Raw genomic sequence first — 15,162 nt, 5'->3', positions numbered from 1 at the left:
TTTGATAAGCAGAATGTTGATCATCTCCGGGTTGATCGATTTAAAAATGATTTAATATAATATATATAAATAATGTGTCCGACCCGAGGAAATATTTTTAATATTGTTTTTTTTTCTCCCTCCCCCCCAAAAGAAAAAAAAAAGAGCGGGAATTGCATTGTTGATCTTTGAGTACAAAAATACACGCGACGCTCAAATGATGAAACAAATAATAAACGTGGTTAGGCAACGTGTAATACGTGTAATAACTGAATAGATCATAATAACCATAATAATAAATCATATACGCGCATCATAAAGTAAAACAAACAAATAAAATTCTCTTTAATTATAGGATTTATTCCGAAAACTTTTTAAACATCAAATTACACAAGTCACAATTAATATATCTCATGCGGTGAACCAACCTTTGAATTTTGATTAATTTCAGCAATCTTTTTTCGGATCATTGGTAACAGTTACTAACCATCTCAGTTTTAATCATGTTTAATTAAACTTTTTTAAAAAACCCTGAAAATTTCAAGTAACAATACAATATATACGATTTGTTATTCGCAATTACCCGTTTTTTTTTTCTTATAATTTGAAAAAAAAAACGCCATTTAGCATTTATTTGGCTTTGTTTAAAATGTTTAAATATATTTATATATTATTATATTATTATTATAATGATTTACAATTTATGTAGATATTCTCACTTAAATGTATTATTGTATGCACTTTATTTATATTATACATAAAAAAGAATGTTATCTTTGATTGTACTCTAAATTTCACAACAATCAATGAGACTTATTGACATCAATTAATATGCACGTACCAGTTTTTTCCTTTCCTAACAAGTTTTACTGGAGCCTTTTTTTTTTCCTTTTTAAAAAAAAAAAAAATTTTTTTTTATTCTTTTTTTTTCTTTCTTTTTCTCTATTTAACTTTTTTTTTGACTCTTAAATTAACAAAAAAGAAAAAAAAAAAAAAAAAAAAATAAATTATCAAAAAAAAATAAATTTTTTTTTTTTTCTAAAAAAAAAATTTTGATCTTCAATTATATTAATATTATTAATATTAAAAAAGTACTGTACCTTAATATATTCGTTTCAGTTTATTTCATTTTAGTAACAACCTTCAAGTCACTCTTTTATTTTATTTTATTTTTTTCAAAAAAAAAAAATTTATTATATATATATTTTAAATATTATTATTTTATATATATATATATATATATATATACACATATATATATATATATATTTTATTATTATTATTTTTTTTTTATTTTTATTCCCCTTACCGAGATACTAATAATATAAATAAATGAACTGTTGTCAATTACTCGATCTGTTTAATATAATAGATGGATTCTCCGGATACTTTAAATTCTTTATTGTCAAAATTTAACAAAGTTGTGAAGGACAAATCTCAAACACCCTCTTTAAATATTCAACGAGTAATAAAAGACGGCTATGAACCCATAAAGTTAGAAGGGAATGACAAAGTTTTCTCACCCAAAATAAGTAACAAGGACAATAGTGACACAAAGAAAACTCAACAAAAGAACAATATTAACTCAAGTTTTATAGAACATGAACTTCCTTCTAAAGATTTCATTTTAGAAGATTTGTCACAACAATCGTTTACCCAACCTCCGTCACTCTTTCCTACGCATACTGCTGGTCGCAAATTATCTACGATCGTTGGAAAAACTGAATTAGTTTCTAATACAATACAAAGTTCAGAATTGGATACTAAAATATTAAGACCCTCACCAGCTTTGAGCAGTAGCTCATCGTCTGATGGGTTGGAAGTTAGTGATTTGTCAGTATCGTTGGAGGAAAAGTTTGACAAAGTTAATTGTGTGACAATAAAAAATCGTCGTGTATATAATAATAATATAGACACTTTACCTAAAATATTAAAAGATCAAGATATTTCAGAAAATCAAGTTGAAACTTTCCTTGTTGGTGAAGAAGGCGAGCAAATAACTTCGGATATTTCAAATATATCATCTAATAATAATCTTATTCCTATTAATACAACACATATTCTCTCTAGTAACCTTAATTCTTCCGATTATCCTACTTCTTCAATACTGAATTCCACATCATCATCTTCTACTTTCTCGGATTCAATTTCCATTCATTCTGATAAATCGATACTTGGTGATATAATTTATAACTCTATTCCTTCTTCACCTCCATCTATAACACAAAATATATCATCAACTCCTTTAAAAAATACAAAAACTGGATTACATAGGGAAGATAGATATCCAAGTCCTCGTACTTATTTTTCTCGTAAAAGTGGTCCAATGGGTGATTTAAGTGGTGGCTTACCATCTAATGGAAGGGTAATTATTTAAAAAAAAATTTTTTTTTTTTTTATTGAGATTTTTATATTATAAAAACAAGAGAAAAAAATTTTTTAATAATAATTTATAAATATCTATTATGATTTATTCATTTATTTATTATAAATTAGCCAAGATTTTATTCAAATTCAAATGAACGATGGCCTACTCCTTCAATAGATTCTACAAAAGAACGGGGAAGAATGGGTGTGGAAGGTTGGCCTGCCTCTCATCAACGTCGTATGCAATTAGGAAGTCCACGTCTTAAATCTTTATCTGATTTAGTAGAAGAAAGTTCTGAACAACAGGTATTTTTAAAAGGATGTATACTATGACGTGTTCTTGCATTTATATATCTTACATCACTTTTTTTTTTTTATTTTGTAACAGGAATCATCATCATGTCGAGATAATCCTTTACCTTCCTCAAATTTGTCTTCCCAAAATGTTTTCGAATCTTCTTGTGTACAGATTCCTATAAAACAAAATGTAAACTCAATGAATGAGATTTTGGAAGAGGAAGAGGAGGAGGAGGAGGAAGAAGAGAAAATAGAAAAAACACAGAAAGAATCACAAGAGTTGGAACTAAAAGCAAAAAAACAGGCAGAAATATTAGAATCAAAAAATGATGAAAAGGATATATTATCAAAACCAGTGAAATTTTTTAATCGAACAAGTAATTCTCGTTATATGGAACTAATATCAAATAATGATGAATCACAATCATTTGGAAAACGTCAATCAATATTATCTTCTAGTAAAAGAACATTTAATAATCCAAAAACTAGTTTATTACAAGATATGCAATCTATATCTGAAGAGGAAAAAGATGATGATGTAATAGATAAACAAGATAAAACAAAAGGTCGTAATGAAAAACGATTATCATCTGGATCATTTTCATCAAAATTAGGTGAAATATGTGAGGAAGAAGAAGAATTAGAAGAACAAAAAGAACAAATAAATCCACTGCCTGATATCTCAAAAAATGGACCAACTCGAAAAAATCGGACATTAAATATTGATTGTTTCCCTTCAAAAGAAAAATCTATAGAAGAATCAAAATCAGAACCTTTAAAAAGATCTTCTGGTGGAAGAATTAGTCGCCTTTTATCAATACAGTCTAGAAGAACTTTACCACATTTGAATATTAGAACTCCATTATCAATATCAATTTCAGAAACAGAAGATGAAGAGGAAGAAACAGAAATGTCTTCTGATAATACAAGTGGTCGATATATACTTCCTTCAGATCAATCTGATGTATCACCTTCACCTTCTTCTATTTCAATAACACCTATATCATCAGTGCCAATGACTCCTATAACACCTAAATCAAATTCATGGCGATGGCCAAAAAGACCTTTTAGTCCTGCAAGAGAAAAACACAAAGAAGAACAAGTTAAATCGGATGATAATCCATCAGATCATATAGGTAAAGTAGGCAATATATGGGCTAAAAAGACATTAGGACAATTAAGAAAATATCATCAACGTCAAAGCCCTAGTATATTAAGTAGAGGTCTTAGTTTACCCAGTCCTTTAAAAGAACCTGTTAGTCCATTACAATCCCCTGTAAGTGATATCTCAGATTCTAAAAAATCTCCTGCTGTATCAATTCCAGAACAACCTTTAGAGACTATTAACGAAGAGGAGGATGAAGAAATTGGTATTTGGTCAAGTGAAGAAGTTGATTTAACAGATTCTGAAAAGAAACCTCCTACTCCAACATCAATAAATAGTATATTAAATTCTCCTATCTTAGAGGAACCTCAGGGTATGAAAGTTTCCCCAGAACATTTAACGGTAGCTGGTGGACCTTCCGTAATTAGGGACAGTCCAAATGCATCAACTACTTCACTTACATTACGAAGTAATCCCAGTAGTTCTTCTTTGGCTAAACATAATGCTAAACCATTATTTGAAACTACATTTACTATCTCAAATATTACTGACAAACCACTTAAATATGAGATACTTTGGCCAGCATTTCGATTTGATATTACACCAGCTTATGGCACTATTAAACCTCAGAGTGTAACTGTTGTTAAGATATCGGTAATGCATAAACATCTTACTGTAGGTTCAAAACGAGAAGATTCTAAAAAATTAATTGGTATGCTTAAAGGTTCAGAAAAGAATGGAGATAAACCACTTATGAGTAGAACAAGAATATTGGTACTTTGTGAGAATGGTGAACGTAAAGAAGTTGTTATTGATATTGTACCAGTTAAAAAGGAAACGAAAGGTGAAATAGAATCCATTAGATCATCTTCAAAGAATGCTAGGGATGAGAATGGAAATTTCATCAGTAGGTCTGGTAAGAGTTTTAGTAGAACTGTGGATGATCTTATTAAAGCAGCTAGAGCAAGAGCTAAAGCTAAAAAACAGACAAGACCAGAAGATAAACCTAGATCAACAAAAACTTCTAAAGGTAAATCAACAGCTGTTACCACAACTAGTTCAACTGGTAAAAATTTAAGTGCTCCTGTCCCTAGAAGAAGTTCTTCAAGTAAACCACCTAGTCGTTCAAGTAGTCCAGAAGGTAGTAATAGAAATCGTGTTGTTAGAAAGAAAGCATCATCATCATCATTACGTAGTCGACCTAATACACCTGATATTGCTCGTTCTCGAACGCCTGATGAATCTAAATCCATTAAACAACTCCCTCAACGTAAAAATTTCCTTTATGTCGGAGTTCCAGGACATATTAATTGTTCTCCTACCACTATTCGAGAAACAAATCATAGCGTATTCCGTATTCAGAATCCGACAAACAAACCTGTAACGTGGCATCTTACAACTGCGACGAATCCTTTCCTTCGTCGTTCAGAATCTAGTAATAATTCTGCTCAAAAGATAAACGATGAAGTCTTCTTGATCATGAAGACAAGTGGATTTCTTCGACCTGGTCAAACTGAAAAGGTAGTGGTAAGTTTTCGTCCGGTGATCGTTGGGACATATCATCAAAATTTTATGTTGGAGGATTCTATGAATGCGGAAGGTGCTGGTGGATTAGGGGGTGTTAGCGTTCGCATACAAGGTGAAGGAAAAGTTGATGCATCGACTTCCGTAAGACCTGATATAAAACGAAGTACTAGTTCTAGGGCGAAAGACTTTGAAGTTTCTGAAACTGAAGTTAATATTCCAGCGACTAGAGTAGGGAAAAGAAGATCGGTGGGAATAAAAATACGTAACCCTTCTAGTCAATTAATAAGAATAAAATGCAAGATAGAGTTAAACAACTGTACCAACGAATCATCTGCGGCCTTGTCAATACCCTTATCTAGTGTCCAAATTAAACCACATGCATTTGTGCTACTTCCAGTACGATTTCAACCCAAGGAAATAGGTGAAATCCGAGGTATCGTAAAATTACAGGCTGTTGGTAGGACAGAGATCGAAATAGATATTGTGGCAGAAGGAGTATCAGAAACAGTATCAGAATTATAACGAGTTCACGCATAATTCACATCATCCTTTTCATGATTAGCATAGTGTTGGTCCTTTTTTTGTACTTTCAGCTTAGATTCTATTGATTATCCAAATAACCTACCCTATCCTTTCTTTTTCTTTCCTTATATAAATCGTATCTCTTTTTATATACATTATTCATTTTTTCCGCTTCAACTTTATTATTTTTTCATCCTTAATTCCTTAATTCCGATGCTTTCAGATTTTTATCTCACATCAAGAAACGTAAGAAAGCTGATAAATTTTATCAGAAACACAAAAAAAAAAAAAATTTTAAAAAGATTTAAAATCAAAAAGTACTTTAATTAGCTGATTTTTTTTTTATTATTATATTTTGTAAAAAAAATGAAATAATTACGTATTATTTCAATCTATGTTTAATATTTTTTTTTCATACTCAAAAAAGACATTTATCTCTCATATTCCCTTAAATTCGATTTATTTTTTACAAATTCGCATTAATTCCTCAAAAATAGTTTACTTTTTTTTTTTTTTTTGAATTACGAAAATTATTTATATATAAATATAACCCAATTGTTCAAAAAAAAACAGAATTTTTTTTTAACAAAAGTATACCAGTGTCCTCAATTACTAAGGTTTGACATTATGTCAAAAAAAAACCAAAAAAGAAAAAAAATTTTTAGGATATATTTGATATATTGAGGACCAAAAAAAAAATTTTATTAAAAAAAGATCTTTATAATAAATTATAGTGAAATTTTTTATTAATTCGTAATAGTAATTATTTTGAAAATGATTATTTATTTTATTTATTTTATTTATGAAAAGTTTTTTTTTTTCTGTATTTAATTAATATTTTTATAATTCTTTCCCCCCTTTCGATTTTTGGCTAATAATCATTATCGAATTTTTTTTTCTCTATCTCTCTCTTTTAATGGTGGTACAATTGGCAAACGATTTCTGAATAAAAATTTTGATCAATCTCGCTGAAATTATTTTTTCTTGTAAATACAATAAAATACCGAATTTTTTTATTAGATATAACATCTTTGTGATAATTTTTTAAGTATTTTTTCCATGTTAAGTAATTGTAAAATGCATACAAGTAAATGATTACATAATTATGATACGTGGATATACGTGATCTATATTTATTAAGAAAATAATAGAAAATTAATAAATTAATAATAGTTATGAAAGTTAGGTAGGTTTTGATTAAAAATTTTCATAAACGCGAAATTTCTAGGTTGTCTGCAATCCTTATGCAACGGGGGAATCATTCCCAAAAACTGATACAATACGTAACACATACCATATGATATCATGGGGAGAAACATGGGACATTAGGACGAGGGCATTAGGATTTTAGGACGTTACGTAAAAGAATAAGTTGAATCGGAAAGAAAAGCTTTTCTCCTATATCATATCCCGTCCTAGTTTATGTCCTAGCCTCCTAGTTTTCTAAGACGGACCTTCTTTGGTTTTTCAGAGTCATACACTTTGCGAAAAAATTCATGAATTGAAAAATCACGCGCCAGCCAAGTATGTATCATCACATGTGCATTACAACGCTAACTTTCTTTTTTTGCTTGCTGATCCTTTTGATTAAGTGCAGTCTACTATATACTTTATTTTTAATTATATACAACATTATAATATAGTATTGTAAATATTTATTAATGTGCATTTCTGCTTTAGCTTAATTTTTCTTCATTCTTTTAAATATTTTTTTTATAAGAAAATCATTAATCAAAATTAATCAAAGGTAATATAATTATGTGCAGTGACTCTTTTTAATTTGAAGGTGTTCTTCTTTATTTTTCAAACCATGAACTTGATGTTGGAGAATAGAGACAATATAGCCAGCAATTTGTTTTGCTTGTACCATATCTTCACTATCAAATCACATTGATGTGAACCAAATACTTCTATTGTTGAGTCTTCTAGAGAGCCAGCCCATTGAATAAAATACCATTGTAATGCATTTGTTACAATTCCATACAAACTCCATCACTATTATCTATTTAATCTATCTTATGCTTTTGTATTAATATTTAATATATATATATATATAAATACATGAAATAGCAATAAAAAATGGAATAGATTTATTAATGCATTCTCATTGCACGTTGGGGGTGGTTGACCTATTTTCTGTATTTTTTGCGATATGTAACACCTATATTATATAGAGCCAAATGTCATAATTAATAAACTTTAAAATTTAAAAAAATAAAAATAAAAATAAAAAAAATGGAATAATAGTACGTAAATAATGTATAATAATCTTTTAATTTCTATAGCATTATGTATTTGCACAATATTCTAAGCAGCTTTTTTCTCAAAATCTTCTACTTTTGATATAAGCAGCAAAGTCAGTACTCAGTAAGATCATAGTCAAACCATTCTTTTGAAGATTTTCTTCTATTGGTTAAATATGTTTTATAGCTATAGACATAAATGCAAAAATAAACTTTTACCAAATTGATTTATTATAAACAATATATTTAAAATTACATTTCTTTTTTTTAAACTCATCAACAAATAATTTGAATTCATTTTAAGTAATTTTAGGATTAGGTTTTTTAAAATTATCTTTTATAGAAAAATCAGGATCCTGAAAAATATATAAATAGGTAAGGTCCAGTCAAAAAAATTTTACTATGAGCTCTAAACATTTCTTTAGGGTCAGAACTATAATAATACTAGTAAGTTTTTAAATTAGGAAATTAAATTTTTAACCAGTATTATTTAAAAAGGAAAGATTTATACAATTTTTTTGGCAAATTCTAGATCTTATCTATTTATATATTTTCTGAGGTTCTGAAAAATCATATAAGAAACTAAAGTACCAAATTACATTTTTTAAATAAAAAACTATACCTATTTTAAATGTAAGAATATTGCCTATAGAAATTCCATCTTGGTGCAAAAATTTCTTGAGAACTTTACTTATTTTCCAATCACTATATGCTTTCTTATTTATAAAAAAAATAATAATAAGAACTTATATAACTGCTATATTAATATATAATAATTCAATAATTTATACCTTTAATTTGAATAAAAAGACTAATTGTATATTCATTACTATCTTTTAGAAATTGAATTTTTTTTACTATTTTATTATGTAAACTTATTCTTTATTTATTTCTTTTTGCTCTTCTTTTTATTTTAATTATACACAAAAAAATATTAGAAGTTGTCTAAACTCAAAATTTTTTATTTTATTTTAGGTCTATTATATAGTACCAAAAATTACTATTATATAAAAACTTTTCTTATACAAGAATGTGAATAAATTGCAGCAAACAATAAAAACATAAATATGACATATATAGTAAATATAACAAAATCCTTAAAAAATCTTTACCCTCATCATTAGATAATAAATAATATGATATAATAAGAGGAACTTAGTCTATTATATTCAAAGTACTAATAAGCAATAAAGGTATTTAAAAAAATAGGTAATATAATTACTATATCTAAAGAATTTAAAACTATTTGGATTAATATTTTTAAGAATTTCTTTTTTACAAAGTTCAGAACTGATATCAATTAAATCAATTTTTTTAAACTCTAACTATTACTTTATAAGTTATAATATAAATTTTACAGGGATTGGTTGACATAGATTCATAACATTATCATTCTATGAAGAAAAATAAGAAGTCTCTTACTTTTTTAAGAAAAGTCTTATAAAGAATTTTGTGAAGAATCTTGTAGTTCTAATATTAAAAATAAATTCATTTTCAAAGAATAAAAGAAATATAGATATATAGACAAATATATGAAGAATCAACAATTTATTTTATTGGTTATAAATAGCAAATATTGACAATTTATAATAAATTTTCAGTTTCATAAATATAAATTAATAATATAATTAATTGTATTTTTACTATAATTTTTACTATCAATATAAGGATTTTTATTTTATATTTTTTTATATATTTTTATAATAAAGATAATTGTGATCATAATCTGAATAAAAACAATACAATTAAAAGCTGACTGTTATTATATTTGTATTATAGATTGAAAAATTATCTTTAAGAATTTAATAGTATTTTTTTTACAAATTTTATATAAAAATTTTAGTGTAATTTTAAAGCAAAATTTAAGTATTTTAGCCAAAGTAAAATGAAATTAGTAATATTATAAAAAAATACTTAGACCTACTAAACAATTTTATTTTAACTTTTAAAGATTTTTTTTTATTAATTTTTAATTTTATCTATTTATTAAAAGGCAATTTCTATTTGTACACGGGGTGTTTAAACACGGGTCATATTAGTAGATTAAAAACGGCATTCAAAACCTCCTTTAATGCCTTAAGTAAACTTGCAGAGCAGGTGAAAATACATATATTTATCTGTAATATAATAAGAATAAAAAGTAAAAGAGTATAATGTCGGTAGCATTCAATTTCAAATTAAAAAACAAAAAATTAATCTATTAAAAATTATATTTATATGACCCGTGTACAAACACCCCGTGTAAACTTAGAAATTTTCTTATTAAAATTGTATATATAAAGATATTAATCTAAAAGTAGTTAAAAAAAAACTTTTAAAATTTTATATGTTTAATAATATATTATTTTTTTAAAATAACATATTTTATTTATACACTTCTACGTAAAAAGTTTAGGACCACCCTATTTTTGATTACATTAAATAAAATTTGTTCTTATTTATATAATTAAAAAACTTCTTTATATTATAATTTTTAAATAAACATAAAAAATTATCATATTTGTATATAATATAAAGTTTTTTTTTTTATTTTGGTTTACTTTTACTATTTAATTTTATTCTTAATTTATTAGTGATATAATAGTTAATGTTTGATCAGACTGGCCAGGAACTGGGAGTATCATTTACAGAATAGTTGTGATTATTATGTAATCCAAATATATTCTAATAAAATGATACATGATTCAACATTTAAAAAAAAAAATATATATAAGGTTTTTTTTTAATAGTAAATTTTTAACTTTTTAATTAAAAAAATTTTAATAGTTTAGCTAATAATAAAGTTATATTCCAAATTTTATGAAAATCAAATCAGTAGTAATGAAAAATCAATTATTAAATATTGGCATTTATATATAAAAATATTACTTTATTAGGTTTTACATCTAAATTATCAATCTTTAATAGTTAATTTTTCAATAAATACTGATTTAATTTGAAATATAATTTTATTTAAGAGTATTGCTAATTTTAACTGGGAGGATAATTTCTCCCCCCCCCTAAAAATTTAAAAAAATAAACTTTTTTTATGAAATATATAAAATAAATATAATTGGATATTAATTGCATAAAAATTTGGCAATTCTTGGTTTTAAAAAGAATTTTTATCATGAAAAATACAATTTAACTATAAAAATCAAAATTATGTATTTTTCTCAAAAACCATCTGAACAACTACCTTTTTTAACTTAATAAAACCTTTTCTTCTCATAAATTTACATATAATCTTATTCTTAGATTACTATGCAAGTCAATATTTTAGTTAAAAATTGAAATAAAGGAAGAGAGGAGGGAAATTCCCTTAGGTTAAGTTTAGTAATTCTCTTTATTTAAAACTAATTATTTAAATTTTATATTTATTTTTGTCTGATTGAAAAGTTATAAATTTACCATTGAAAAAAAAACCTTGTATTGCATAATTTATAAATGTCAATATAAATTTTTTATATTTATTCAAAAAATTACTAATAAAAATTTTTTTTTAAAAAAAAAACTCATATAAATAGAAATAAAATTTTATTTAATATAATAAAAAATAAAGTGATCCTAAACTTTTTACACAAAAGTATATTTGTAAATATTTATTAATGTGTAATTTTACTTTTACTTATGCTAAAATTAATTTTTTATTCTTTTAAAAATTTTTTTTATAAAAAATTATTAATTAAAAGTAATATAATTATATATAATATTTCTTTTTTATTCTTCTTCATTTTTTAAATTACAAATTTGATGTAAAAATAAAGACAATATAACTAGCAATTTGGTTTGCTTATACTATATCTTTACTATCAAATTTACATTATAAATGTAGATCAAATATTTTTATTGTTAAGTCCAATTTATTAAATAAAATACTATTGTAATACATTTGTTACATTTCATACATAAGAACTGGAATTTTATTACTATTATCTATTTTATTTATTTTATACTTTTATATTAATACCTAAAAAAATATATATATATAAATATATGAAAATAACAATAAAAAAATGAAATAATAATAAATAATTAGAGCTCCGAACAGGTCAGCCAAATTCAGGTAACCTGACCTGACCTGACCTGAAATTCAGGTCAGGTATGAGATTTTTAAAAAAAATTCAGGTCAGGTATGAAGATTGACCTGACCTGATTGACCTGTTGACCTGAAACTATTGATTCTACTATATATTAAAAGTGAGTTGCAGTATTGCCATTCACTTTTTTATATTGATTTTGTATAAAAAAAGGGAGTTGCAGTATTGCGATTCACTTTTTTATATAGATTCTATATAAAAAAAGTGAGTTGCGGTATTGCGATTCACTTTTTTATATAGATTCTATATAAAAAAAGTGAGTTGCGGTATTGCGATTCACTTTTTTATATTGATTTTATATAATAAAAGTGAGTTGCGATATTGCGATTCACTTTTTTATATTAATTCTATATAAAAAAAGTGAATCGCAATACCGCAACTCACTTTTTTTATATAGAATCTATATAAAAAAGTGAATCGCAATACCGCAACTCACTTTTTTTATATAGAATCTATATAAAAAAGTGAATCGCAATACCGCAACTCACTTTTTTTATACAAAATCAATATAAAAAAGTGAATTGCAGTATTGGGATTCACTTTTTTATATGATTTTAATATAAAAATGTTGAATCGCAATATTTTGAGAAAAAACGTTGCGAAAACGTTTTTTCATAATATTATATTAAAAAAATGTTTCGTAACGTTTTTTTTTTTGATATTTCAATAATAACGTTACAAAAACATTTTTTTCATAATGTTATATTAAAAAAAACGTTTTGCAATATTTTTTTTCAATATTTTAATAAAAAACGTTGCAAAAACGTTTTTTTTCATAATATTATATTAAAAAAAAAAAGTTTTGTACCGTTTTTTTTTAATACTTTAATAAAGATAGTCCTGAAATTTTTCAGGTTTCAGGTCAGGTCAGGTCAAACAGACAACCTGATATAACCTGACCTGACCTGACCTGAAAAAAAATTTCAGGTCAGGTTTATCAATTAACCTGACCTGACCTGACCCATTCGGAACTCTATAAATAATATACTATATAATAATTTTTTAACCTTTGTAGTTTTATGTATTTGCATAATATTTTAGTCTTAAAATTTTTTTTTTTAATTTCTGTAATTAATGCCATTATATTCTTAATATAAGCAGCAAAGTTAATAGAATTATGATTTGAGTTGAAAATTTTCTTTTATTGATTAGATACATTTTATAGCTGTAGTTACTGTATAGCGCTGCCTACAGTGCCATGGTACTATTTAATTAGTACCCAAGTACTATTTAAATAGTACCAGGAGGGTATCACTGGTAAAAAAATGGTCTATCCTACACATATCTTACACATATCTTACATATATCGGGTATTTAAAATGTAGAAAATCATACACAAATAATACACATATTATACACATATCGGGTACTTATATATATAGTATACCTATCAGGTACCTGATATATGTATGATATATATATTAGTACCCGATATGTGTATGATATGTGTATTATTTGTGTATGATTTTCTACATTTTAAGTACCCAATATGTGTAAGATATGTGTAGGATAAATCATTTTTTTACCAGTGTACTGTATAGGGAGGGGGATACTAATCATGTCAGAATTTTTACCAGAATTATCATTTATATGCTAATTCTGACCTTGAGTACTCGATTAGTACTGGAGTACTATTCAAGAATATTAGCATTTGGTTTTGAATAATACCCAGTATTACTTAAGGGGGATACTTTATTAGGGAGGTACTGTAGGCAGCGCTATACGGTATAAAATATAAATGCAGAAATAAATTCTTAACAGGTTGATTCATTATAAATAATATATTTAAAAGTATATTTCTTTTTTTAAGTTCATTAATAAATAATTTAAGTTTATCTTAAATAATTTAAGAATTGGGTTTTTTAAAGTTGTCTTTAATAAAAAAATCATATAAAAATCTATAGAATTAAATTACAAATAAAAACTATACCTATTTTAAATATAAAAATATTATTTATAGAAAATCTATCTTAATGCAAAAATTTCTTGAGAACTTCATTTATTTTACAATTACTTTCTTATTTATATAATTGTATGTTTATTACTACTTTTTAGAAATTGAATCTTCTTTACTATTTTATTGAATATAAATTTATTCTTGATTTATTTTTCTTGACTTTTTTTTTATTTTAATTATATACAAAAAATATTAGGAATTATCTAAAGATTTTTTATTTTTTTTATTTTGTTTTATTTTTATTATATATAAAATATTAAAAATCACTATTATACAAAAACTTTTTTTTTATATCAAAATATAAAATATTGTAAATAAATTGCAGCAAATAACAATTACAAATAGAAGAAAAAACATAAATATAACATATATAGTAAGTATAACAAAATACTTAGAAGATCTTTACTTTTATTATTAGATAATAAATAACACATAATAAGAAAATCTTGGTCTGTTATATTTAAAGTACTAATGAGAGTAACTGAAAGAATAGGTATGATATAATCACTATATTTAAAAAACTTAAGACTATTTAAATTAATATATTTAAAAGTTTCTTTTTTATAAAATTTAGGATTAATATCAATTAAGTCAATTTTTTTAAGTTTTAATTATTATCTCATAACATGAATTTTTACAAGTTTTAGTTGGCTCTCAATATGGATTTATAGTATTACTATTTTAGGACCCCGGATATCTCCAAAACAGGTCATAAGTCACACTTTCGGCAGATTGGCCCATTTTTCAGGGTCTCAAAAAATCGTTTTTTGTAAATATCTCGGCATCCAGTGGTCCAATTTTGATGAACTTTTTTTTAAATTGTAGAGCTAAATGAGGGCTACAAAATAAAAAAAAAGTTCATTAAAATTGAATTACTGGATGCTGAGATATTTACAAAAAACGATTTTTTGAGTTTTAGCAAAAAGGGGTGTTTTTGGCCAAAAGGCCATTATGACCTTTATATTAGATATCCGGGGTCCTACTATTTTATAAAGAAAAGTAAGAAACTTTTTACTTTTTTGAGAAGAACTTTGTCTCTAATATATCTATTTTAGAGAAACATAGCACAAATATAGGAAGAATCAA

The 15,162-nt window shown here is 25.0% G+C and overlaps 1 protein-coding gene across 1 annotated transcript; it reads left to right on the top strand.

Annotated features, from left to right (window-relative positions):
- Positions 1 to 1,351: 1,351 nt before the first annotated feature.
- On the top strand, positions 1,352 to 6,552 carry OCT59_030085 (uncharacterized protein; the record flags this gene model as incomplete). The annotated part of the gene is made up of 3 exons (XM_025328578.2): positions 1,352 to 2,344; positions 2,476 to 2,652; positions 2,735 to 6,552. The coding sequence occupies 3 exons, from the start codon at positions 1,352 to 1,354 to the stop codon at positions 5,795 to 5,797; spliced, it is 4,233 nt and encodes a 1,410-aa protein (XP_025166005.1). The 3' UTR covers positions 5,798 to 6,552.
- Between the last annotated feature and the right edge of the window lie 8,610 nt (positions 6,553 to 15,162).

The sequence above is a fragment of the Rhizophagus irregularis genome, chromosome 9 (assembly GCF_026210795.1).
Source record: "Rhizophagus irregularis chromosome 9, complete sequence".
NCBI lineage: Eukaryota > Fungi > Glomeromycota > Glomeromycetes > Glomerales > Glomeraceae > Rhizophagus > Rhizophagus irregularis.
Note: the sequence above shows the minus strand (reverse complement) of the source record. Positions and strands in the feature narration are given on the sequence as shown.